The 26,418-nt window shown below is 35.3% G+C and overlaps 12 protein-coding genes across 14 annotated transcripts in view; 7 read left to right on the forward strand and 5 right to left on the reverse strand.

Moving 5' to 3' along the window:
* LOC129575647 (peptidyl-prolyl cis-trans isomerase 5-like) overlaps positions 1–26,418 on the reverse strand; it is an 89,580-nt gene that overhangs the window by 25,693 nt on the left and 37,469 nt on the right. The gene's annotated exons all lie outside the window — the stretch shown is intronic.
* On the reverse strand, positions 333–3,576 carry LOC129575629 (RNA polymerase II subunit A C-terminal domain phosphatase). Its single transcript, XM_055459505.1, has 7 exons — positions 3,180–3,576; positions 2,574–3,104; positions 2,311–2,492; positions 1,754–2,235; positions 1,324–1,690; positions 1,046–1,243; positions 333–960 (listed from the first exon to the last, which is right to left on the reverse strand). Exons 1-7 carry the CDS (start codon positions 3,395–3,397, stop codon positions 638–640), a joined length of 2,301 nt encoding a protein of 766 aa, XP_055315480.1. The 5' UTR covers positions 3,398–3,576; the 3' UTR covers positions 333–637.
* LOC129575627 (uncharacterized) lies at positions 3,533–8,310 on the forward strand. Of its 2 annotated transcripts, none has more exons than XM_055459501.1 (9): positions 3,533–3,621; positions 3,749–3,819; positions 3,966–4,400; positions 4,852–4,955; positions 5,028–6,391; positions 6,477–6,611; positions 6,781–6,848; positions 6,922–7,582; positions 7,674–8,310. In XM_055459501.1, the coding sequence occupies exons 4-9, from the start codon at positions 4,905–4,907 to the stop codon at positions 8,149–8,151; spliced, it is 2,757 nt and encodes a 918-aa protein (XP_055315476.1). In that variant the 5' UTR covers positions 3,533–3,621; positions 3,749–3,819; positions 3,966–4,400; positions 4,852–4,904; the 3' UTR covers positions 8,152–8,310. The 2 variants fall into 2 exon arrangements, with proteins under 2 accessions (XP_055315476.1, XP_055315475.1); XM_055459500.1 differs by having other exon boundaries at positions 3,749–3,815.
* On the forward strand, positions 8,732–14,782 carry LOC129575632 (tetracycline resistance protein, class C-like). Of its 2 annotated transcripts, none has more exons than XM_055459508.1 (10): positions 8,732–9,375; positions 12,160–12,559; positions 12,657–12,807; positions 12,883–13,066; positions 13,150–13,342; positions 13,402–13,780; positions 13,865–13,977; positions 14,068–14,105; positions 14,227–14,316; positions 14,427–14,782. In XM_055459508.1, exons 2-10 carry the CDS (start codon positions 12,245–12,247, stop codon positions 14,488–14,490), a joined length of 1,527 nt encoding a protein of 508 aa, XP_055315483.1. In that variant the 5' UTR covers positions 8,732–9,375; positions 12,160–12,244; the 3' UTR covers positions 14,491–14,782. The 2 variants fall into 2 exon arrangements, with proteins under 2 accessions (XP_055315483.1, XP_055315484.1); XM_055459509.1 differs by having other exon boundaries at positions 8,785–9,375; positions 12,231–12,559.
* LOC129575631 (pre-mRNA-splicing factor Slu7) lies at positions 9,374–12,071 on the forward strand. The gene has a single exon (XM_055459507.1). The coding sequence runs from the start codon at positions 10,219–10,221 to the stop codon at positions 11,968–11,970; it is 1,752 nt and encodes a 583-aa protein (XP_055315482.1). The 5' UTR covers positions 9,374–10,218; the 3' UTR covers positions 11,971–12,071.
* Positions 15,200–16,724, forward strand: LOC129575646 (charged multivesicular body protein 4b-like). The gene is made up of 5 exons (XM_055459526.1): positions 15,200–15,693; positions 15,901–16,078; positions 16,145–16,239; positions 16,321–16,479; positions 16,546–16,724. The coding sequence occupies exons 1-5, from the start codon at positions 15,516–15,518 to the stop codon at positions 16,605–16,607; spliced, it is 672 nt and encodes a 223-aa protein (XP_055315501.1). The 5' UTR covers positions 15,200–15,515; the 3' UTR covers positions 16,608–16,724.
* LOC129575641 (pre-mRNA-splicing factor 38) lies at positions 16,847–18,094 on the reverse strand. Its single transcript, XM_055459522.1, has 2 exons — positions 17,796–18,094; positions 16,847–17,711 (listed from the first exon to the last, which is right to left on the reverse strand). The coding sequence occupies exons 1-2, from the start codon at positions 17,944–17,946 to the stop codon at positions 16,918–16,920; spliced, it is 945 nt and encodes a 314-aa protein (XP_055315497.1). The 5' UTR covers positions 17,947–18,094; the 3' UTR covers positions 16,847–16,917.
* On the forward strand, positions 18,168–19,974 carry LOC129575645 (charged multivesicular body protein 4b-like). The gene is made up of 5 exons (XM_055459525.1): positions 18,168–18,673; positions 18,885–19,062; positions 19,157–19,254; positions 19,332–19,496; positions 19,569–19,974. The coding sequence occupies exons 1-5, from the start codon at positions 18,496–18,498 to the stop codon at positions 19,628–19,630; spliced, it is 681 nt and encodes a 226-aa protein (XP_055315500.1). The 5' UTR covers positions 18,168–18,495; the 3' UTR covers positions 19,631–19,974.
* Positions 20,112–21,131, reverse strand: LOC129575648 (uncharacterized). Its single transcript, XM_055459531.1, has 3 exons — positions 20,692–21,131; positions 20,438–20,627; positions 20,112–20,349 (listed from the first exon to the last, which is right to left on the reverse strand). The coding sequence occupies exons 1-3, from the start codon at positions 20,812–20,814 to the stop codon at positions 20,141–20,143; spliced, it is 522 nt and encodes a 173-aa protein (XP_055315506.1). The 5' UTR covers positions 20,815–21,131; the 3' UTR covers positions 20,112–20,140.
* Positions 21,946–23,257, forward strand: LOC129575652 (U6 snRNA-associated Sm-like protein LSm6). The gene is made up of 3 exons (XM_055459535.1): positions 21,946–22,103; positions 22,293–22,384; positions 22,589–23,257. Exons 2-3 carry the CDS (start codon positions 22,294–22,296, stop codon positions 22,735–22,737), a joined length of 240 nt encoding a protein of 79 aa, XP_055315510.1. The 5' UTR covers positions 21,946–22,103; position 22,293; the 3' UTR covers positions 22,738–23,257.
* Positions 22,998–24,152, reverse strand: LOC129575655 (uncharacterized). The gene is made up of 4 exons (XM_055459537.1): positions 23,996–24,152; positions 23,512–23,687; positions 23,352–23,428; positions 22,998–23,137 (listed from the first exon to the last, which is right to left on the reverse strand). The coding sequence occupies exons 2-4, from the start codon at positions 23,539–23,541 to the stop codon at positions 23,020–23,022; spliced, it is 225 nt and encodes a 74-aa protein (XP_055315512.1). The 5' UTR covers positions 23,542–23,687; positions 23,996–24,152; the 3' UTR covers positions 22,998–23,019.
* On the forward strand, positions 24,496–25,611 carry LOC129575651 (uncharacterized). The gene is made up of 2 exons (XM_055459534.1): positions 24,496–25,117; positions 25,223–25,611. The coding sequence occupies exons 1-2, from the start codon at positions 25,088–25,090 to the stop codon at positions 25,553–25,555; spliced, it is 363 nt and encodes a 120-aa protein (XP_055315509.1). The 5' UTR covers positions 24,496–25,087; the 3' UTR covers positions 25,556–25,611.

Below are 26,418 nucleotides of genomic sequence, written 5' to 3' on the forward strand. Positions count from 1 at the left end.
ATGCTAAATCCACGAGTGTGCCGACAAGTCCGCTGCTTCATTGAGTAGCAATTTGAATTTGTACTGTGTGAAAAATGATCAAATTTGTATGAAGATTAAAACAGATCAAATTCAAATTGATATATTTTTGAAATTCATGAATATTTTTTGATGAAACCTCTGTGATTTACTATTGAAACGTTGTAGAAACTATGCACAAAATATCAAGATTGCAGGTGTTTCCGAAATATGTTAATGAGTCCACCAAAAATGGTCAATTTGTATGAAAAATACCTAGTGGTTCCAAACTTTTGCACGGTAGTGTATATCAAGACAAAAATTGATTTCAATAATTTTTTCAATAAAAAAAAGATATGCTATTTATTTCTCTAAATTACATCGCTTCAATTGCTGGGGGGCCGATACTGCGACCAATTTTTCGAAAACGCCATCAAAACGCTTATTTACACAGCATTCATTCAAGTAAACTTAATGAATAAATTAATGATAGATGAATGAATGGTTGAATTGACTGGATGATTTGAAGTTGAAACGATTGCCAATTTTTATTTGTTGCACAAACAAAGGCATAAGCCAACGTAACGTTTTTGTTTGTTCTACAATCTAAAATCGATAAAGTCCGAGGCGATACGCGCTATCAGTCTAATCCTAAAAATTCCCGTTCAAGTGCCGCTCCCATCATATTCCAATCTCCATCATCTTCAAAACCTTCGTTATTTGATGAGTCTGCACTGTTGTCGCCCATATCTAAATCCGAAGGTAAATCACAACCACGTCGAAACTTATCCACTGGAGAATCGTCATCGGTGTCACTTTTATTTGAGCTGACCGACGAATTCGACTCTTTGTCGCACTCTGGCTGCTCTTCACTAGCATCAGGCTGAAAAATCTTTCGCTTTCTTTCCTCGTCTTCTTCTTCGCGCTTCCTTTTTCGGAGATCCTTATTCAGTGGTGGATTTTCTGATTGAGCGGACATTTTTATCATTACAATTTGTATTTGGTTTCATTAAATTTGGAAAAATCAATCAGACCAATAAAGCTTTACCTAAGTCAATCGACTCATCACTTGAGTCTGATTCAATTAATTCATTTACATCTTCATTCATTGCCTCTAAATCGCCCTGTGAGAACATCAAAAATGGGTTGATCGTATCCATAAACTTGGGTGGTAATGCGTTTGATGTTGATTGTTCTGAGCTCGAGACATCTGCATCATTTAAATTACTGTAATTCACCACGTGTTCTGTCAATTGATGAGAAAAAAATGGAATCGATTGTGGGAGTGTTCTAAAGCACTTATATTTAGCTTTGTATTCTATCTACCTGGACTGTGACAATGCGCCGGTGGTTGTCTTGTTTTGAAGGCTTTTCTTGAATCCAAAGGGAATAGCTTCTCTTCGACGCACTCCCATCTTTCCGCACACGTCCATAACCAATCTGGCGAAACGATGTGAATTTTCGACATTTTTCGTGCGGCATTCACTTTGAATGTACCAGGCGTTGAGGCCACCAAATGTGTTGTTTCATCCGTCAACTGTTGTGTTACATTCGCGCCTAGACTTCGTGCAATAAGATACGCTTTGCTCTTTTCCAATTTGATTTGTGTCGGTACTAGTCCCGAAAATACCAACGTTTTACCCATCAACACTTCACTACGGATCTTCGGCAGCAGAGTTTTCAGATCAGGTATCTAAAACGATAACATAAGTGTTATTATAAATATTATGGCCCAAAAGTAATCCCGAATATTTACCTGTTTGGTTTCATCATAATGCGTATAGAACCTCGAATGAATTTTAATTAGAATGGACTCAAGATAAAGTAGATAGTCGTCCGGATCTTCGACATCGATCAGTATATCATCACCACCGCTATTTTCTTCGTGTGTGCTTAATTTACTTGTGCTATCTGAATCCAATTTTTGGTCTTCGATTTCACTAGGTTCTGGTTCGGGTTTGTCTTCATCTTTGTCTTCTTCTTTGTCTTTGTCTTTGTCTTCTGAACTACCACAGGTAGCTTCATCATTAGACTTTTCGGCTGGAGGTTCCTCTTTGTCTATGTCGACCTTTTCGACCTTTTCGACGTTTTCTTCTGTTGTTGAATCGGCAGATTTACAACTCTCTTTTGGTTGATCAGCTCCATCGAAACAGCCCGCTACCGATTCAGTAGAAGATGACGGCACTTCGGATGATTCATTTCTCTTTTGAGTATTGAATGCTTTGTTTTTATTGAAGTCTGCAATGTGACGAATATTTCGAATATTAAATAAAGAACATTTCACATAATAATTAGATAAACACCAAATATTACCTCCAAAATCAACACCTTTTCCATCAAGTTCATGTTTTGACATACCAGGCGGTGCATTGATATCGCCCGTATGCTGGAAAAAGTGATAAGGCTTGACTTGAATCAAATTCGTTGCCATATTCCAGACATCTTCACGGTCATCAATAATGCAAACCATCGAATCGCCACACGGAAACAGAGCTCTAGAATTCGATATCGAATGCATAAAATTCCATAATTTTAAATTCAAAACACATTAAATAAATACAAACAATAAAATATACCTTAAATTATCGGTTTTATATGTGACGCTGAGACATTCGTCCCTTGATAAAATACGATGTGAGAAATACTTTCCGTCTTCATCTAAAAATTGTGCAATCGTATGAGCATAATTTCTTGCACCAAACGTACAAATGTGTAGTTCAAAGTATGATGCAATATTCTCGAGAAATTGAAAGGTGCCCGGTCGCAATCGTGTGTGATACCACGGTGAGTTTGGTCCATACAATTGAAAGTGATAGACACCTTTGAGATTGTTTGGAACGTTATCGTTTGTTGTGTGAATAACCGTTTGATCCAAGTCAACCAACAGCACCAGCTTTCTGTCTTGCAATAAGCGAACTGTATCGGCTTTTCCCAGCTCTTGAGCTAATTCATGTGATACTTTGAGTTCAGGAACTGAATGCACCATCGGAACGGATGCTTCTGTTTGTGCATTGTTATCATCTTGACGTAGATCAGCGCCACAATCAGCGCACATATCTTTGATCACGGTTGCATGAATACAGTCGCTCAGCTCTAGCAGAGGCTTTCTAAAACATAAACAAAATTTTTATCCGTTCAATGGCATCCAATTGTTCAGCAAAACACATGTTTAACAATCTTACTCGGCCTCGACAATATCACCCTCTTTGTAGAAACGCTTTTTTACAACGCCACATTTGGTCGATTTTAGGCGCCTTATTTCGGTATCGTTGCCGCTTGTCAATTCATACAACAATATTAATTGATTGTTATTAACCTGAAAACCTTCGCGCACTTTCCATTTATTGATTTTAATTTGAACGTTTGGTGAAAAAACGGTCGTTTTTTCGGAATCGGACATTTTTAAAATGTCTTTTATACTTGAATGTCGTTGGTTGAACTCGATTCTTCGGAAAAAAAATTCAGTCAATTTTCAAAATTTTCACATTTTTTCAAGTTTTTAGAAGCGCGGTTTGACATTTCAGTCAATTGTGTTCAATAACATCTGTCGTTCACACTGTTTATGCTACACATACATATGTATCCATAACAAGACTTAACACAATATTTCGAGTACTTAACAACGTAAGAGTTAAAGTGGTTTTCATGCTAAATGATATATTCTCATAAAAATGCATTTTATAAACTAAAATTTTGTTTTATAATCTTGTAATTTATAATTTTTGATCATTTTTCTTTTCTTAAATCTAAGTCGGAGTTAGCAAGTGTCAAGTCATTCCATACCATTTCAAATGTTCATAAGTTTGTTCGAAGTATCAGTAAGTATGTTCAAATTCGCATTAAATACAGAGCGAAATTGACTACAAAATAAATATATGTTATGTAGAAAACGAAATTTGCTTCTAAATTCAAAATTCATTTGAAGTTTTCGTGTTTGTTCTATTTTTTTTTTCATAAAAATATGACAGTTTCTATCGAATATTGAGTAATACGAAATTCAGGCGCAAATGTGTGTGTGTGTGTGTGTGTGTGTGTGTGCTAAATTTGGCGCTTTACTTTACACCGTACGTGAGTGTGGAATTTTTGACAGTTTACATTTAAACGTAAGGGCGTTCGGTCTGCGCAGTAAATACCGTGCAACTGTATTGGCATTCGCTTGATGCGCGTAGAGATTATTTTTCCCTTTATTTTGAGTAAAATTTAATTGAAATTGAAAATTCCAGTTAATCAGTGATTTTTTTGTGCAAAAAAACACAGAATTTCCGTCAGTTGGTGTTTTTGCTTGATGTGAATATTCAAGCAATAAATCACTTAATTGCACACAGCATAACATACGAAAAAAATATTGATGGGCGCTATTTGTTTGGTTTTATGGGAAAGAAAATAAAACGACGAAATTTTCTGTAAGTAAAAACGTAAATTATCAAAAAAAAAAATGCATCTGGTTTTTGGAATTGGTTTAATTTTTTTTTTTATCATTTCGGAGAATTCGAGCAAATGTAGAAAATGGAATGTATTACATGAAAATGTCATTGAATTTTGATTAATTGTATTTTATCGCGCCATATGAGCGCCATTGCTGATGTCACGATGTTATAATAATCCAATTACTTCGCGCATTGTTTTCATTCATACTTATGATTTGTTGAAACAAAAATATTTAAAAATTCCATTTTGTAAATATTTTCAATGGATTTATTTTGATTAAATGTTTTTTTTTTTAAATTAAATTTGTGCCAACTCTATTGCGTTGAATTTGTTTAAATTTCATGTTTTATGATCATACAAATTCTGTCGTCGTCAACATGTTCATAGTGTAAATGATTTTTTTTACCTTTTCTTTGCTCCATTTAGATCAAAATTTATGAGATTTTCCATAAAACGTTTTGTGGAGCGCGTGAAATGATATGTTTAAAATAAACGATAGTTACGAAACAGAGCCGTCAACTAGCAGTAGTGTAAGTGATACAAATGTGAATGCACAATTTTCTATGTCACATTTTGAATTTATTTGATAACCCCTTTTACAGTCACAAAGCGATGCATGTGTATCTACGTTAAACGTTGAATGGGATTTTCAAAAAGGAACAGCTTTGAGAGATTTCCTTTTTCCGCCTGAGGCAAATAGTTTATACACACCAGACAAAGATTCGCAACGCAAACGGCTGAACGAAACTTTGTCATCAATGGTCAGTTCAAGTCAAGAATCTGACTTTTACGGCTTCACTCCTACATCAATAACACACAAAATTCTGCCATGTGAAAGAGTTCCGGAAAATCCAGAACAAAGCAACGATGGAACTCACCACGGAGGTTCGTTGGTGAAACGAGCGATTGGATCCACCGAATGTTGTGGTTCAGCGCAAACGATCACATCCGAAGAGTTTTCCGATCAAGATATTCGATGCCGAACCGAAATGGACAGCGAAGATGTGAAACGAAGAGTGAATGTCCAATATGATGAAAGTTTGTGCAATGTATCACGTTTTACAATCGAACCCAATTCTTCTGATGAAGAGGAGCTGTCAAGCCGAGCGAGTGCTGCAAAAATCATTAAAACATCAAGCAATCCACACACACTTTCGGTGAATGAAAACAGCAACAATGCCGTGGATAATGCGATATCAAGCACAAGCTATATACCTGAGACTGAATTGAAGGATCTCTCCTTTAATGGAAAACTGAAATCCGAACCAACCAACGAAACGACCCGTTCGATCAACGAATTGGACAGGTCTGGTAAAGGGAATAAAAAAGACTTGAACATCTCGAATGCTAGTGACAAAAGTGACTTGGAATGGCAACTACAAATGGAAACAAACCGCGAACACATCAACGAACGCTCACCCGATCTATTCTCAGATGATGATGACTTGGAAACTGAAACTGATACCGACAAGAATCAACAACATTCCACTGTCGATGTGAACGATAGCTTTTCGTCGATCAAAGATGACGAAAAAGAAAATGTTTCGGGTAAATGTATTGAACAGACGGAGAAAGCGATCAGCAGGCGCATACAGAGCTTGCTATCCGGCATTTTGCCTCCTCCATCGGTGACATACATTCAACATGATATCGGTAATTTGCTATCCATGTACAAAAGAAATATAACGCTCATGGATTCCGACAATTCCAACAAGAAGAACATTGAACAGTCGGGCATTTGTGATGAAATTCCATTGCCAATAATTCCCAAAGTATTAGAAAACATGGAATGGCCACAAATAGAGAGAGTCAATGCACATGGGTTGCATTACAATCGTACCAAGTACACCGAAAACATTGAAATGATGTACATGAAATTAGTCGAACGAAACGTTGGTCAAGAGACTGGAACTTCATTTACTTACAATATTGCAACGAGTGCAAAGAAGAAACCAATACGCAAATTGTATGTTTTCATTTTTTATTAGTTTTATTTATAAACATTTTGTTTGTTTAATTTCAAAAGAATATTATGTTGAATTTTCCTATAGGATGGCATCTCCGGGGAATCGTTTGAGCCATTTGGCGAGAAGGCGAGCTATTTTCTCATCAGCCAATTTACAGTCTCAGTCACAACTTTCAAATTTGTCGAAATTAGGACGAAAAACATGTGTCATTGATACTTCGTGAGTAAAAACTTGACAATTTCGATCTGCTATTATAGTTGTCCATATAAAAATATTCTGTGGTGCTTCTGCGGTTGATAAAAGATAAACCGAATACATTAAACAAAATTGATTATGTAGTTTAGATATCTATTTACATCTTGCTTCTTTTCGAATTCCTTTTCCTTAGAAAATTGAGCCGTAAAGAAAAAGTGTCTACTCCAAAGCGGCGAGGGTTAGCAAATCGACGAACGCCAGGTATTTTGATTGAATAAAATCCCGCAAATCCTGCATCATTTCAATGGAATGTTTTAAATTTAAAATCAAATAGGTCGTAAAACACCAGGATCACTCAAGAAGAGTGCCAAAAAACTGGTGCCAGTTGTGCCAAAATTTGCTACAGCTACACGTGAAACGTCAAAACGTGCCTTATTTCTGAGTCCAACGCAGGAAGAGGCAAAAAATCCAGCACCATCGTCAATGTCATCGGATATTTCACGGCGTGAAAAATCGAAACGAGCACTTTTCTCACCGCAGCGTCGCTTAGAGCGATCAATTTCAAATATATCGAATGCTAGCAGTGCGAGTGGTTCCACCTCATTCAGTAGTTCAAATAAGAAAAATCATTGTGAACGAATCAATTACTTCAACCGTACGAGCAGTGATGTTTCAATAAGTTATAAGCGAAGACTAGAGCAAGACGACGATGAAAATATGGAACCGCATCGTAGCAAATTTCAGCGCACTGAACATCATAGTAGCACATTGCATAAAGCGGCATCCGAGAATTCGATGTACCAAAGCCAACAGCTATCAGCTAGCCACAAACAGAAATTATTATGGGCCGTATCGACGGCGCTCAAGAAGAAGGCAATAACCTCAACACATACCAACTTTCATTCATACGCATCCAATTTGGGAAAGGTGGTGAAACGGCTGTATTTGGAAGCATTGCCAACAAAAACTGAAAGTACCAGTGGAACAATGTTGCGGTAAGACATTCAACTGAATCATTATTCTGAAATTCCAAAAAAAAAAAAAACGCAATTCTAAACTATAGTATTTTACAACAACAAAAAATAGGCTTGCAGATCGTTTGGTGTTTTGGGTGCTTCAAGGGAAGACGGTTGATGAAATCTATTTGGAAGAGAAGACACGAAACAGCACAAAACCGAATGTAGTCAAACGCTTAAGCGGGTATATCAATCGCGATGAATATTTAATGCGAATGGAAACGGCGACCAAATTGAATTCAAGTGCTCAATCGATAACGAATGACCATTTAGCGGCTTGCAATGAAAATGACAATGGTCGCAAACCATTGACAAATAGTTCTTCAAAGAGTAATATGGGCACAAGTGCGTTGCGTGAGAATCACGATTCAAAATCGGCACAAAAATCATTATCCAATGTGAGTTTCTCAGGTCGCAACCAGAAAAATTTAAGCCCCTACAATGATAAGTCGCGATCGGTTACCAATTTGAATAAGCCCAATAAATTGATGTCCGGCCCAAATTCGAATATCTTAAAAGTGAAACGACAAATATCCTTTGATAACTGAAAACAAATACACACGTTCAACGGAACCTAACTCATTTAAGCCTATTGTAATATTTAAACGCAACTGTTTTAGTCATTTATAATAGAATAAAAAAAAACTTATGACATCCAGGTCATTTTAAGCAACAGTTTTAAACAAACGTTGCATCTGTTTCTGCAACGGGTATTTTTTTTTTCTCTCCAAATGAATATTTTAAATGCAAATAATTTTGTGGTGGACGAGGGGAGTGCGGCTCGAATGGAAAATGAATACATTTTGGTGGCATCTCATAAAATAAACACAATATTTGGCTTTGTTTGGCAATTTCGTTCCATATTCATGAACTACTTTTGTTTTTTGTGTGAATTCCTGGAGCCGAACATTCAGTTTGAACAAGTAATTAAACGAATTTGGTTGGTTTTGTATCATTTCAAACACATATGATTTTGTTTATAAACGTAGCGAAACACTGAGCGAGCTGATGTGCTCAAGTATTTGTGTTGGGAAGGCATCAACATACGAATTGTCATACACTTTGTTTTAGTTTCAGCACACACATTAGTTTTCCGCAAATACAGACACACCAACACGAATACATACACACGCTTCGCACACATTCAAACGCTCGCTCTTAGTTGTGAGTGTTAACGTTTACACAGTTTTGTTTTCAATGGGTCGTAGTTAGAATTTACCTCTATTAAATTGCACTTACAGCAATATCCAATACATACCGTCAATTGTTTGTTGATATTGCTATTTAGTTTCATTTAATTCTCTACGTCGATAATATCCCGTGAATAAAAAATACGTAACAAAAAATGTCGACAATTCTACTCGGAATTCGGTCTTGTTTTGTTACTTCAGTGTGAACGACGTGAATACTCTTTCGATTGCCGTTTTTTTTGTATATTGTTTACTGGATCAATGTTTGATTTTTTTTTTTTCATTGACGAGCAGCTGAGAAGCAATTCACAATTCATTAATTGAGCATTAAGATAATAGATAAGCCCATGAATTTTTGGGACGCAATGCGAACGACGACATCTTCCAGTTCTATTCAAGTGCAGTGATTTGCGTTTTGATTTCACACATAACGCTGATATTTGCATTTTGCCTTGGATCCAAAGCGCAATCGACAGAATGCATGACTTATTCTGTGCTAAGACCTAATTAGAACAGTGTATATTGAAGCGATTTATCACACCGGAGACCATCCCACTGACCAATTTTCGTCGGTTTTTTTATGTAAGTATTTTCATTATAAAATGAATTGCAGCTGAAATTGCATCGCACGAATCGGTAAAGCCTAAATCGATTTTATCAATGTTCGAAAATTCCTCTTTATTCGAAATTGTCGTGAATATGTACATATTTGATTTTGATATCGTGGTGGTTTAATGCTCACATAGTTTTATTCAGCGCGTGTCAACTTTTGTGATAAGGTTCAAACTGTTTTTTTTTTTATCGAACTTCCCAATGATAGAAGTGTTTTTGTAGATTTTGTTTCATCGGTCGTTGCGTCGGCCGTACTTTAATTCTATTAAACGTGATTCGGTGGCAGTAAATGCTGTTGCATTCTACAATAAAATCATTTAGGACGCATAATCAAATGCATGAACTCTATTTTGAACAGAAATTTATTGAAAATGATAAGCTCGATCATGTAATAATTTTTTTTTATTAGTATAGATTTTAATTTTAAAAAATTGCAATCTTATCGATTGATGTTATGGGAATTAAAAAAACAAAATTGACTAGATGAAAATTATTGCCTATGTTCAGATACCCATATGAAATATAAACAGATATTTTGAACGTACCCATTTTTTGAATGTATTCATTGTTTTGGTGTAATGTTTTCGTTTTAACTAGTGACTTGACAATCAGTGACAGTTGTTCGCCATTTTCCCAACACCAAATATTCGGAGCGAACCATACAAGACAAAACGTTTACCTTGTTTACTACGCATAGCAAAACGGAATATTCAGTAATAGCATAGTGTTTTTTTTATTTTTGTCGTTGAAATATTGTTAATGTATACATGATAAACTATTAGAAAGTGAAATTCACTGGGAACAAAGGGAATAATGTCGTTTTCGTCGACACCTCGTGTGCCTGTGTCACAATTACTTAGCGATGCAGCCAGCAATGATGAAGAGCCAAAGAAAAAGTCCAGAGAAGATTGGCGCAAAGCAAAAGAACTAGAGGAAGCACGTAAAGCTGGAACAGAACCGGCCGCCGTCGATGAAGAGGGTCGAGATATTAATCCACACATTCCACAATACATTTCAAATGCGCCATGGTACTACAATGCGGCAGGACCAACACTGAAACATCAACGGCCACAAGATGAACAAGATAAAGGTGTATCCGGTATAAATGAATGGTACCATCGTGGTGTGAATACGAGCCAAGTAATTACGAAATTCCGAAAAGGAGCTTGTGAGAATTGTGGTGCGATGACACACAAGAAAAAGGATTGCTTCGAAAAGCCACGTAAAATCGGTGCTAAATACACTGGCAAAGTGGTTGCTCATGATGAATTCGTTCAACCGAATATCGTAACGGACTATGATGGAAAACGTGATAGATGGTCAGGCTATGATCCGGCAGCTCATCGTGAAATTATCGAAGAATACCAAAAAGTCGAAGAAGCGAAGCAGAAACTTAAGGCCGAAAAACTAAAAGATCAAGGAAATGCCGAGCCTGGAAGCGTTGACGATAACGATGACGATGAAGAAGAAGATGGTGATAAGTATGCGGATGGAGCAGACATGCCTGGCACTAAAGTCGATTCCAAACAACGGATCACCGTCAGAAATCTACGTATTCGTGAAGATACCGCCAAATATTTGCGAAATTTGGATCCAAATTCAGCGTACTACGATCCAAAAACCAGATCTATGCGTGATAATCCAAATCCACAAAAAGATCCCACTGAACTTGAATTTTCTGGTGAGAATTTCGTGCGATATAGTGGCGATACGAATAAGCATGCTACGGCACAGCTTTTTGCATGGGAAGCACATGGCAAAGGTGTCGATGTCCATTTGCTGGCTGAACCAACCAAATTGGAAATGCTCCAGCAAGAATATGAAAAGAAAAAAGAAGAGTTTAAATCGAAAACAAAAGACACTGTTCTCAGTAAATATGGTGGTGAAGAACATCTACAAGCGCCGCCCAAATCACTTTTACTCGCTCAGACCGAAGAATACGTTGAATATTCGCGAACGGGCAAAGTGTTAAAAGGCAATGAGAAACAAACCAATCGTAGTCGATATGAAGAAGATGTTTACATCAATAATCACACGAGCGTATGGGGCTCGTTTTGGTGTGAAGGTGCTTGGGGCTATAAATGTTGCCATTCATACGTCAAAAATTCATATTGTGTAGGCGAAAACGGAAAACAAACTGCAAAACCGTCAATGTCAATGTCAACATCAACATCAACTGCATACGATCACATCGGACGTAGATCAGCTGACGATTCCGACGAAAATCATGAACAAGAATCGAAAGAACCAGAAGAAGAACACAGCGACTCATCACAGTCATGCGAAAGTGTTGAAGAACGCAAATCCAAAAAGAAAAAGAAGAAAAACAAAAAGAAGAAGAAAAAATCAAGAAACAAGGAAAAAGAAAAATCAGAATTAGAAATGGCATTGGAAGCCGAGGATAGAAACAATTCGGAAGCAAGTCGACTATTGCAAATGGATGAACGAAAACGACCATTTAATAGTATGTACGAAGTGAAAAAACCATCCGAGGAAGAGGTCGAAGCATATCTCATGAAACGACGACGCGATGAAGATCCAATGATAGCATTTATGGATAAATAAACTGTCAATCTAGTTTTAATGATAACACTTTTTATGGCTAAGTTTGAATGAATTTTAGATAAAATTCTGATTAAAACTGTTTTGAAATGTTCAAAGTGTGGTTTTTACTGATTTTTCTTGTAACACTGACCGATTTGATTCGTTATATTCAAAGGCTTTATCATTTTGATCAATTATTCAATATTTCAGATATTATATCCAGTGACAATGTTCACCTAAACGATGTATTGAATTGCTAATTGAATCAATTTCTCAAAAAGAAAAAAAGACCGAAATGGCGGCTACCAATTCTGAATACATTCCAAGTGCAAAGGCTGCAATTCAACCAACCGATCCAATTGTGTATGCCAACGAAGAACATGAGCAACCGTCCGTTTCCGTTCAACCGACGATTAACCAGACAACCGTTGAACATGCGCGAACAACCAATACGTATGCACTTGAATTACCGGTTCTGTTGCTGTTCTTCTCATGGAATTTATCGGGAACTGTTTTCCAGAATCAAGTACTATACCAAAGCTGTATATTAAATTACAATGAATCAACGTGCACTTTACTTGCAAACGAAAAGATACCAGATGATCTTGTGGTAATTTCTTGTCTTATTTGCCCTGATTTTCCGAAAAGATCCAACTCCAGAATGTGAAATATATATATATATATATTTTTCTGTTGTTTTCATGCAGGAATTAGAAGTAGAGCTGGAAGAATATGCATCGAAAATATTTATGGCTCGTGCTGTTTTGGAAAGTATCATTCCTGCATTTATAAGTTTTCTAATTGGACCATGGTCAGACAAATTTGGTCGTAGGCCGATTTTGCTGAGTACATTTTTTGGTGAGTTGATTTGTTGTAACACAACTGAAACTCTTTAACGTTAAACGTTTGATTTTCATTAAATTTGTTTATTAGGATATTTTTTGGCCTATGCACTACTGTGTGCAATATCAATACCGTCATCGTTTTTCATTATTAGTCCATGGTACTACTTATTTGCATTCATTCCACTGTCACTTCTTGGCGGTACGTGCGCGCTAATCACGGGGATCTTTTGCTACATAAGTGATGTTACGTTCGAAAGAGATCGTGCATTTAGGTGAGATTTAACGTATTCCAGTCGAACGAATGTTTGATTCAATTTATGGGTTTTGTTACACACAATTTTTTTTTTTCCTACAGAATGGCACGAATGGAGGCAGCCGTTTTCGTTGGTCTACTTTTGGGTGCTTTGAGCAGTGGAAATTTGTACAAATTAACTTCAGCGTCTGTGGTGTTCGGATTGTCAACGTTGTGTTCATTATTGGGATTGATTTGCGTGTATATGTTTGTCAAAGAAAGTATTAAAAACGAAACGGAAGAAACTGGACGTATGGTAATTTAAATCATCTAATATAATTTACGCAAGCAATAATAATAATGTTGTATTCTTAGGCCAAGTTTAAAGCGCTTTTCGAATGGAAGCACGTGGCGGATCTATTTCATACGTGTTTCAAGCGACGAGAGCACAACGGTCGGGTTCTTATTTGGCTCATTATTCTCGCATTAGCCTCAACGATGTTTGTTCTAGAGGGATCGGTGGCACTTAGCTTTTTGTTTATGCGAGAGAAATTTAAATGGATGATAACAGATTATAACTTTTATACGGCGTTCAATGTGATTTGCCAAGTGTTTGGCAACATTTTTGGAACTTATGTACTCAACAAAATGTTTGGCATACCTGAAATTCTGATGGCAATTTTTGGCTACTTCAGTGCAATGTTTGAGTACATTGTTGTCGGATTGGCCGACTACAGCTGGGAATTATACGTTGGTATGCCGTATTTCCTCGAATCAAACCACACTTTACTCAAGTCCATCCAAATCCAACAATTAATAAGCATCGTTCTATTTTTAGCTTCGATAATGGTGATGCTGAAGGGAGTCGCTGTACCAATGTGCCGTGCATATTTGGCATGTTTGGTACCGTCCTGCGAAATTGGCAAAATCTACTCAATGACAACATCAATGGTAAGAAAAACAGGTGATACGTGATGTAAAATACGAAGAAATTGAATGTTGATATTATCTGTTATTGTATTTTTAACTTCCACATTCTAGGAATCTTTAGCACCAATCGGAGCCGCTCCGATCTACACGTAAGCAAATGCGACACACAATCACTGATTTCATTAAAAAAAAAAAACTACAATTAAATTCTGTTCAAGAGATCCTGATTCTTATTCTAATTCTCGATATTTTTTTTTTTTTGCATTGCAGATTTATCTATAACTATACAATCGATACATATCCGGGTGCATTCAATTTCTTCAGCGCTATCTGTTACCTCTATTGTATTATACTGATAACGTAAGCAAATACAGCATTTAAATACTGCTTTCATTACAATTACAATGAAATTTTGTTCGAAGGGGCTCTGATTCTAATTCTAATTCTAATTTTCGATATTTCTATTGCAGAATCGTATTCTTCATTCGAAGTAGACGACAAGAGGCGGCTAACTACGAACGAATTACCAGCTGATCAACGATATTTTACGAAACATGATGTTATGTCGCAAATAGAATAGAGTACATACCGTCAAGAGTACCTTTTTCTCATGTAATATTAAATTGGGTAAATGGAAATTTAATTGTGAAAAACGAAATCGAAATATATTGCAATTAATACATTATTCCATTGGTTAACTTATATCGGCAGTGGATGATAAGTATGCCCCACCGTGCACACCTGTATGATAGATTCAATAAAATTTAGAAACTCGAACCATTTGTATGATAATTTGAAAGATTAAAAATAAAAATTCGAAAACAAACATTTTTTTTTCCATACAAATTTTGTCTGAGTTTTGGATTATTTTTACGAAAAAAAAATCCATTGTACTAAGAAACTCAAACATTCTTCCCTATGTGTGGGAGCATTTTGTTAAATAGATAAAGAGTTTTGAGAGAGAATTTTCCGTATCATACCAATCTCTAACCTAAAAACCACCAAATCAATAAATTAAAAGACCAAAAAATCGTCGTAAATTTTCTGTCTATACGATTCAATTAATGCCAAAATATTCATGCTGTCTTTCGTATTTATTTAATTTCAAGAAATGTGTGTTGAAACAGTATTTATTGGTAAATTTTTGATTTGATTCTTTTTCCGTAACCAATGCTATATTAGAGTAGATATTTGACGTTTTATCAACAGGGTTGACCGATGTCTTGAACACATTGAACGAATTCAAGTTTAAACGACAATGAAGACTGACAAGACTGTAGTTTCAAATACGAGACGCCGTTGTTTAAATAATCGTGGTTCGAACGAAGAAAGAATGCACACTATCAGCGAAAATTATTGTGACAAAACTGCATTTTCTACTCACGTTTGACTTTGTATATGTGATTAGACTGATTGTTAGCACAATCATTCAAAACATCAAAGATTATTTCTGTAAGATTCTTTTCATGGTTGAACTGTTTTCTATTTTCTTTTTAAATTGTGAAAGCAATTGTAAAGTGTGATTCATCGGTAGTGATAACAACAAAAACATTGTCACAATGAGTTTTTTTGGTAAAATGTTCGGTGGAAAGGCTGAAACGGTGATGACCACCGGAGAAGCAATTCAAAATTTACGCGAAACGGAAAATATGCTGATTAAAAAGCAAGAATTTCTGGAGAAAAAAATTGAACAAGAAATTGAAACAGCTAAGAAAAATGGAAGCAAGAACAAAAGAGGTATACTGAACTTATTTTTTACTTTTGATCTTTGAAACGAATGCGTGTTTTTGCATAGAAGCTATGTGCTGTAATTAATTTTAATGGAAAAGTTTAATGACATTCACATTGATGAATTTTGTAACGACAGTGCTTATTTCATCACAATTCAAACAAATTTCACTATTTTCAATTTCAAATGATATTATGTCTTCTGTTCTTACACAGCTGCCATTCAAGCATTGAAGCGGAAGAAGCGATTTATGCAGCAACTTCAACAGATCGATGGAACTCTGTCAACGATCGAAATGCAGCGAGAGGCACTCGAAGATGCCAATCAAAACACTGCTACAATTACTACCATGAAAAAGGCGGCTGAAGCTTTAAAAAAAGCTCATCAAAATTTGTATGTTCTCATTCGACGTTTAAGATATTTTTTCATGAAACCAAAATAAATGTTGTCTTTTTGTAGGGATACGGATAAAATTCATGATATTATGGACGATATTGGTGAGCAACAAGATGTCGCAAATGAAATCTCCCAAGCTATTTCAACTCCGATTGGTGGTGAGTTTCGAAGAATACTTCTCCATTTTGATTTGGTTGCTTACGATTTCCTTTTTTTTTTTTCTCCTGTTTGACTATAAGGTTTCAATTACGACGAAGACGAATTGGAAAAGGAGCTTCAAGATTTGGAACAAGAACAATTGGATGAAGATCTATTGTCGACGGGTACACATGCACATGAACTACCAGAAGTGCCAAATGGTGATATCAAGGCTCCAGCAGTCGAAGAAAACAAGAAAGGTAAAGAAAGATACAACAAATCAACAATAAATTTGTGTGTTAATGTGGTTTTTTGTCTTTTTCTAGTTCCGATAAAATCTATCGAAGACGATGATGATATGAAAACACTTTTGTCATGGGCAAACTAAAGTATAAGCAACGAATGGCCAAATGTCATCGAATAAACATTTATCATTCCACTCAATGTAAAAAAATATTTATAAATTATTACGAAACATACTCAAATAAAACTGATCTGAAACTAAGAAGCGACGTATTATTAACGTGTTCTATGTGACATCATTTATAGCCAAGAAGTAGAAGACGGTAACGCCAAGCCACATTTACAACTTTGTGATACAAAGATGAAATAAATTGCAATTTAGTGTTGGATGAAAAGAGCTGTTGTTTTATTGAGAGAAAAAAAAATAATCATATAAATCATTCAGATGGACTAATCTAATGCCGTCTCTTGTACTCGTAATCATCATCGCGATGTCGTTTTCTGTCGCTTCTATCTCTGTCATAGTCTCGATCTCTTTTCCTGTCACTTCTATCATTTCTATCGTTTCTTTCGTCTCTCCTATTTGATTCGTATCTTGATCGTTCATAATCTCTGTCACGTGAATATTTATCGCTGTATTTGTCACTCTTGCGATCTTTATCATCATATTTTCGGTCATAACGCCGGTCAGATTCTCGCCGGTCCGATTCGCGTCTATCCGTTTCTTTTCGTTCATCCCGTCGGTCAGAGTCTCGTTTGTGTTTCTTTTTTGTATCATACAACTCCTCACTGATCTCGTCCTCTGGATTTGGTTCATCATCACTGCCCTCGTCGTCCAAATCGTCATCTAATGCCGACACCTTTGGTTCCAATTCATTATTTTCCTCTAAGATATGACGTTTTTGAACGCGCGGCATAATTATATCGCATACACGGTCATCTCTCAATAATTGATCAATGAATTCATCCATGTGAATGATTTCATAGTTGCCGGCCCGATTTTGATGCCTTAACTTACGGTTGTCGTTATACAGCGGTTCCAAATATTTGTAGCAATCGACCGATGTGCCGGTGAGTCGAAGGTAGAATGCACCCAATGCGCGAACGTATTTGAACTCTTCATTTTTGATGAATTCAACCACAATATCTTTTTCCGGTTGGATTTGTAGCATTTTCAGTGTCAGGCACAAAAATGGTGTGGGTCGAATGTTACTGCCAAACACACCGCCCGTGTATCGAATTTCCATGGCTAAACAAAAAATAAAATACAAAAACCATACGTATTTTAGATACAATTTCTTCCAGTAAATGCAGAAATAGGAATATCAATTACCTTTGTCGACGAGTAACTCTGCCGTCAACGCAAAACATTGCTCTTTCCAGAACTTTGAATCGTATATCCGTGACCGAATGATTTTCTCAATCAAATACTGTGGATTTGTGCCATGTATATTTTTGGCATCTTTCACCGTGCGATTTGCCATTTTATGCCTTAAACACGCTGGCCGCAACTATTTCACGTTATATATTTGGAATTATTTCAGAAAACCAATATTGTTCAAAGGTAAAACGTTTATTCGTTTACGTTCTCAATGGCCTTATTGTCAATAAATTATTGAGGTTTGGTGTAAACGATATGAGCATTTGACATTTGTCGATGGTGCTGCCCGATGTTTGATTGAACTAAACAACTACAAAACACTATGATCCGAGATAAAGTGTCAATTGATGACAAAACATTTGCTTTAAGCTATGACGCATACTTGAAAAATAGAAAACGAAATAAAGAAAGAATACATACTAGCAGCAAAAACCATTGTCATTGAATCATATTTTCATTTGACTTAGCTTTTCAATTCCTTTTTCATTCCCATCACACGACGAAAATTCAAAATTTTTAAGTGCAAACCATCGCAATTGAACGATTGTGTAATTTGTTGCTGAAGTTGGAAAAAAAGTCAAATTAGTTGATTGGTTAGTGATTTGTTTTGTGGTCATTTGTAACAAGAATTAAAAAAAAAAACATCGTCAACATGAGTTTCTTTAGTAAAATGTTTGGTGGTAAGAAGGAAACCACCATGACCACTGGCGAAGCAATTCAGAATTTACGCGAAACAGAAAATATGCTGATCAAAAAGCAAGAGTTTCTTGAAAAGAAAATCGAACAAGAAATAGAAACAGCCAAGAAACATGGAACCAAAAACAAACGAGGTACAGTACACATCGTGCACACGCACAATAACATTCATCACAATGCTAATTAGATAGATGGAGTTGATTGAGCCACATTGGAATTTTCTTGGTCTTTGGCTAGATCTCCGTTTGAGAGAAAGAAAAAAGCAATTCGATTGTAATAAATTTTATCGTCAATAACTCGTTTCAAGGTTAAAGTCTATTCTATTTTATGTTGATCTTTCCACAGCTGCCATTCAAGCATTGAAACGGAAGAAGAGATTCGAAAAACAACTCCAACAAATCGATGGAACACTGTCAACGATCGAAATGCAGCGAGAAGCCCTTGAGGGAGCCAACACAAATACCGCTGTTTTAACCAATATGAAGAGTGCTGCAGACGCACTCAAAGCTGCACACCAACACATGTATGACGCACAATCATTTCTCATTCACTTGTTATTCAATTTCCAATGGATATGAAATTATGTTTGTTTCTTCTTTTTTTTTTCAATTTTATAGGGATGTCGATCAAGTACACGATATGATGGACGATATCGCAGAACAGCAAGACGTGGCTAGAGAAATATCCGATGCTATTTCTAATCCAGTTGCTTTCGGTAAGATTCAGCACTGTGACGACTGTATTTATGTTACCGGAACAGTTCATATTCATTTGTATTTTTGATGCATTTAGGCCAAGACGTCGATGAAGACGAATTGGAGAAAGAGCTCGAAGAGCTCGAACAGGAAGAATTGGACAAGGATCTATTGGGTGTCGGTACAAGTACACATGAGCTACCAGAAGTGCCTACTGGCGATATCAAAGAACCAGCTGCAGCTAGCAAAGAAAAGAAGAAAGGTAATTTCACTGAATGACATGAAACCATAATGCTTTGGTTGTAATGAAATTTTCGTTTTCCCTGCAATTTAGTTCCAGCAAAACCAGCTGAAGATGATGAAGATATGAAATTACTACAAATGTGGGCAAATTAGAAACAAAAGAAACCAACAATCGAATTGATGCTTCTTCTCTACCTGCTGATATCAGCGTAACTAACGTTCTAGTGGTCACTCCATTCGAAATTCACGAATAGTGTTCTTGCTTTTGTAAAAATTGAAAAAAATAACAAAAAATTATTTACAATAAAATATGATCAAAAAAAAAAGAAAAAAGAAATAGGTATAAAAAACACAAACATAAACGATGGTAATTCAAATCGAAATAAAATCTTATGGGGCTTACAAAACATATGAATTCAAAGAAAAAAAAACACTACATAAACTTGATACATGTAAACAAATCCACTCTTTTTTAATAAATTACTTTTAAAATGTTATGCACATGATTTATCGTACTACAGCAGAATCTGGGAAAGGTTCACGAAACATTCTCTTTCAATACACATTGTAGTTGAAACATTAAATATTTGTAGCGTATTTTTTTTTCCCGCGATGATCGACCAGATTCATTCAAATTCTGCACTTTTTTGCCATTTTTCCCAATCAAATTCTACAAGTATGGCATGGTGTGTAACCGGAACTGTGGCGAAAGTATCCATTTCCTAACTGTTCGACCAAGTATTGACCACGATACCCATATCGACGTTCAAATCTCTCACGTAAATGATCAACAGTCGGTGGAAACACCATTGGAATGGTTTTACCATCATCTCCGGTGTATCCGAACAATAGCCTCTGCACGAACTTACCCACTTCAGAAAAATTAAAATTAAAAACAAGATTTTATCACTTTGCAGAATATCATCACATTTGAAGTGAGAAAAAAAACCACAAATTTACCTGCTTTAGCATGTTGAATATGACTCTCGAAGGATGGCGGTGGCGGCTTCACTTGGCGAAGTTCACCATTCGGAAGTGTTTGTTGGTAACGGAAGAATTGAAAATCATTCACATTTAAATTCGATAAGTCCAATGTTGCTGAACAATTTCCCAATACCACGGAAAGAATGAACAAAATTCCGAAAATACACTGAAAAATTAGAAATTTTTTTAATCTTCTACAATTTCATTCTGTCCAATTTTCCCCAAACTACCTTCAAATATATCATTATTTTGCAATTTTCAAAAGCTCTCTGCTCACAATAAAAAACGATGTTGATTCGCCAACAATGAACAATTGTGTGTGCCACTATTTTCCGTTGACACAAAGTGTTCATATTTGCTTTCGTTATTCAAAATCGATTGCATGCTTGATTAAAATTCAATCGACGTTTAATTGATGAACGAAATGTCACGCAACGAAATATGCAGCAGTTATTGTTTTTTCTCTTCTTCTCTTTATTTCAACATAATGCGTTAATATGTGATATGAATGAAAATCAGAAATCGAAGCCATTTGCACGATTCATCACGATAGAAATTCCATTTAAAAACTACGTTACTAGAGACTTTTACTTTTCTTCAAAAAGTTTTTAGGATTGTTTACTCGCCGTGGCCATTAGAAAAATAGCAACTAGAGTTGAAATTTAAATTTTTTTTTATGTTTTTTTTTATGGAGCTACAGTCTGTTCCGCGTTGATATTAGCAAAAATTTTAAAAATCAATGGACATCCTTCATTAATCCTTGAATAAAGAATAATAATTATTTGATATTTTCCATTGTTTGATCATAAATATATATATATTGTTTATTGCGAAAAGGATGAAAAGAATTTGCTAGAAGTGCTGGGTTAAAAGACATACATTCTCATTGATAACCGTTTTTATGTCGAATGAAACATACTCTCCGATTTCTTAACAAAGAATCCCATGAAACATACTCTAATATCAATTAAAGACAAGTTCAATTTTTTTTTAATTGGATAAATTAATTGAAAGTCTTAAATTATTTAGTATTATTTATTTATTTTTCTTTGAAAATCAACTGAAAATATGTACGAAAAAAAAAAACGCGAAAATCGCTTGAAATATTCTCAAAAACCACAGAAATTACGAAATACTCATTGATCACCAGAAATTGCCAAAATATTCATTTATTATATTTATTTAAATAAAATATTTTCCGTTGCTATGAACATTTTCCAATTATACAAAAAAAACTTGAACAGCGAATTTAGCTGTTTACTCCAAGATTTAGAGTAATTCTTTATTCTAAGAGTAGTGTGTGTTAATAGCGGCTAAAAGAGGCACGAATAGAACTATGTTATCATAAGTCTGAGGACAAAATGCAATAATCGCAAATAGATTTTTCGTACTAGTACACTCTTTCGAGTAATATTGAGTGTTTTTTTTTAAAATATACCTTTTGTAACGTATAGCTTACATTAACTTAATCATTGCACCATTACAATGCTGAACGTTCAGTTATCGACAGCTGTCACCGACAGAGGGCTATGTTATGTTTATTTGTTTGGTCTTTCATAGTCACAGCTATACTATTCACGGAGATACGCGAGTAAACGATTGTTCAATAAATCTTAATTGGTTCAATTCAGCCCATACACATGTGAGTAAAGTAGATGCATTTGAAAAAATCATAATATTTATTATTGAATGTTGTCAAAGAAATGGAATGGTACATATTTTGAAAAAAAGTCAAATAAGTTTATAAGACTGTTTTTAGGTTATGTGTATAGAAAATTAAGCCATAGCCAACAATTTATTAACCAGATTGTTTTACATCTAATTTTCGTAGAATGTCACGAAAGGAAGCATTATCGCAATTCATCAATCAAATCCATGGACGTCCTGTGGTGGTTAAACTGAACAGCGGTGTCGATTATAGAGGTGAGAATCAAAACAATTAAAAAATTGGCTGTTGATGTTATCATTCAAATATATTCAAATGAATCTGAGCACCTTTCATTTTATCATCATAATTGTATCACGTTTTGATCAACATTTGATTTGTAACACGATTTCCATTGGCCAAATATTATATAATTCAATTTATATTATTAACTCAACAACAAAAATTCCGTTAATTCTCAGGTGTTTTGGCTTGCCTCGATGGTTACATGAACATCGCATTGGATCAAACAGAAGAGTACGCCAATGGTCAACTCAAAAATAAATACGGTGATGCATTCATTCGAGGAAACAACGTGTTATACATTTCAACACAGAAGAGACGGGTTTAGTTACGTATTCAAATCAAATCGAAAAACCCAAAACCACCGCATTTAAACACAACACCCCAGTTCAGTAGCGGTTGTTGTTTAACAAAAATATTTCCTCATTCACTTAACACTATGTTCGATACAAATGACTTGATTCCGTTTTGTAAAACTAGTTTATTTTATTTCTCATTTACACATTTAAAAACAGAAATAAAAAATTCACTTCACAATAAAAGAGAAAAAAGGAAATGAATGAATGAATTAAAATAAGAAAAAATGGTTTTAAAATTTGAGTCAGTTGTGTTAGTGGATTCCCTCTAATGGTGAATAGCTTCTGTATTGATAAAGCTCTGGTCCACCGTATCCATAGAGTAGTTTACCTCGACCATTTTCATCATAGTATGGATAACGATACTTTGGCCTAATTGCGTTAATTTGATGGCAAGGAGATCCAAATTGCATGCAAATTGTCAGAAGGAAAAAAACACGATACACATACAGCAACATGGAAATGAGAAAATTAAACAAATATTTGTCAATATTTCACGCCTTTTTCTCTCTCTCTCTCTCTCTCTCTCTCTCTCTCTCTCTCTCTCTCTTCTTATTGGAATTTAAGATATTTTGCACAAACTTACCGTTCAAAGTATTGGAAATTGGGTGCACGGGGCTGAACTGATGCTATTATTGATGGTAGTCCAAACATGCACAAAATCTAATAGGGAATCAAATTTTTTAAATATTTTTTTTTTCTGTAAAAATATAATTATTTCGATCACAATATTAGACAACACTTACAACAAAGGCGTATAAAGCTCTTTTCAACATTTTGAAAATTTTCCTAGATTATTCACTTTTCTTCAACGGAATTGTTTTTTGGTTCCGGAAATTTCGATAAAAAAAAGTTGTTCGAATTAACGGTTGCTACTTTCTATTTGTAATTTGATGTTTACGTGATCACACTGCACGCTAAACTAAACAATCGCATTGAATATAAATTGTTCCAAACATCGAAGGTGAAAAAAGCAATTCACACACATACACACACAGAGACAGGTAAGACGAGATGGAACGACTAGCAGAGGGAGAAAGAAGAAAATGGACAGAAAAAAGTAAAAAAAAAAAAAAAAAATATTAACCAACCAACACATACTAAAAATGTTTTCACAATCTCAGAGTTTTAATATTATGCTGGTGAAATAACCTTTACCAACGATATAACTTTATGATACTTGGATTGTTATTGTTGTTGCTGTTGTTGTTGAAGACAGTGTATACGTACCAAATTTATCATTCACATTCGCTGCGGTTACATTGATTGCGTTGAGCTTGGCTGGAGCTGAACTTCTTGTATGCGATACATACACAAAGAAAGACAAACAAAGTGAAAGTGCTTTTCGATTTCATAACTGTTTCTGGAGTATTCGTTTTGGTGTGGGCTGAAAAGAGATGGAACCGAGTAGAAAGAGTATGACGGAACTATCAAAATGTAAAATTTCCAATGAATGGGATGCACTTGTGTGTGTTTGTCTCATCGATCGAATGTGATCGCTCAAAATCGAGATGGTATTTGCATGGCATTTTCATTCCCGTCTTTTTCTCTCGTACAGCGGAAGTCTTAGTTTTCTCTATCACACATTCGCACGCTGTAATCTTTTGTCGATAGTGTGATTTCTTTCGGGTACAAATAAAAAAGTTCAACATTTTTCTATTGATATAACCAGCTAGCGTGTATTATACATCAAATACATAAACCCATCTACTAACTATGCAATCTATCTACTAACACTTTCTGAGTTGAATGCCTATCGAAATGTTCATTATTTGGCTCGTGTTTGTTGGTTAAATCTTGAAATTTGTCTACCAAGGCTAATGAATCCATTGATGACAATTTTTATTTTCTTAACACAACTAATTTGTTGATGTATCTTTTCAACTGAAAATATTAACCTAATCTTACCATTTGATGAGAAACCTTTGGTGTTGTTATCCAATAGCTTGTAACGGGTCAAAAATGTGAATCGCCGTTGTTGTGCCATTGATTTTTATTGCCACAGTTTTAATGAAGTTTGCAACATAAAAAAGAAGAAGAAGAAGAAAAAAAAACCAACGCAAAACCTACTTTTGAAATTGCCAGTTGCTGTTTTTTCATATATGTTTCATTTTTGTTTTAGATTGCATGTGATTTTATTCGTCGTCTCATTCGTTGAGTTGGTTTGGTGAATCGAACGCATTTCGTTCGACGCTTGTGATTTTTTTTTATAGTTTCATTGCACAAATTCGAAAAAGTTAACCAGATAATAATTCAATTAAAATAATATTCACGAAACATCCATTAAACACTCTCATCCATTTTATTTCCTGCATCAGAAAAATGACGGCAACGAAGAAATTTTTTTCAATTGTAAGCAAACATAGAAACATAAACTAATATTACATAATTGAATTTAAGCTGTGAATTTAAGAAAAAAGAGTATCGTTGAACATTTTTTCTGTGTTTGTTTCGCAGTTTCTTGTAGTGGGTTTTATGGTGACAATGAAAACATTTGCAACTGAAGATCCGGTATCGTTAGTTTTGCGATTGATACAAAATAATTTGGTCGGTGCTCCGGTCGTACATCAAGTGACAGAATGGGAATTCGATCCTGACGTAGCGGTTCGACGACGTGAATTATTCCAGCAGGTCAATGGCTTTCGTGGCGAAAAATTGATCGAACGCATCGGACTCGGCACAGACGGCTTGCACAACGTCCGTTTGGCTCTTCAACGTGAACGAGATGAAGGATTGCTAGGAGGGACTATACATCAAATAAAGCAAGGCGACAATATCGTTGAATATTAATCAATTTGTTGAAAAAATTACATTTAAGAAATGTTACAATAAAACGGAAGTCACGAAAAACACATGGCTGCTTTTTGAAAAACCAACGATATGAATTGACATCATGTACAAACAACGTTCACGAGCGAACGATTTGTGATTCAAATATGAATTGTGATTATGTTGTGATGGTTCAAATGACGTGTAAGCAAACAATAATTTTTAATACCATTCACCATCAATCCAAATGATATCGAAAACGAATCAACGAATTTAACATAATTTAGCATATTCCATGAATTGTGTCGGTAAATTTGGTCGACGGTTCTCTGGGCCCCCACTCTAATCCAACTTTGGTTTTCTTTTTTAATCCGCTCGATCTACAGCTCGTTTTTTTTTTTTCTGTTACAAGGATCGGAAATCAAAGTTAATGTGAAATTTTGTCAAGAGAAATCATCATATCAAAATATAATCGTAATCAATGTCATACAATAAAATTGAGTGGTCACCACACAGTCATGGCGCGATTATACTCGATAAACTCGATTGATCTTAGTAATTGTGTGTTGATGAAAAATTGTCCAAGCTAAGTCATGCACACCTCATTACTTTATAACGAGAATTGAGATCAAAATATCTAAATAAAAAAAAAACATTGTGTACACATGCCAAGAGGCGACCGCTCATTCCATCTAGTCAGCCAACCAGCAGATCAACCAACCATTGAAAATACATGTAAATATTGAGAAGCGGCAACAGCATCCGCAGCCGTAGCCATAGCGGGAAAAAAAGCCAAAGTCAAAGAAGACGAGAAAAAAACTGTGCAATAGCGGCGAAAGAGAGAGAGAGAGAGAGAGAGAGAGAGAGAGAGAGAGAGAGAGAGA

The sequence above is a fragment of the Sitodiplosis mosellana genome, unplaced genomic scaffold, assembly GCF_009176505.1.
Source record: "Sitodiplosis mosellana isolate CC-2019 unplaced genomic scaffold, AAFC_SMos_1.0 Smas_scaffold_6167, whole genome shotgun sequence".
Lineage (NCBI taxonomy): Eukaryota > Metazoa > Arthropoda > Insecta > Diptera > Cecidomyiidae > Sitodiplosis > Sitodiplosis mosellana.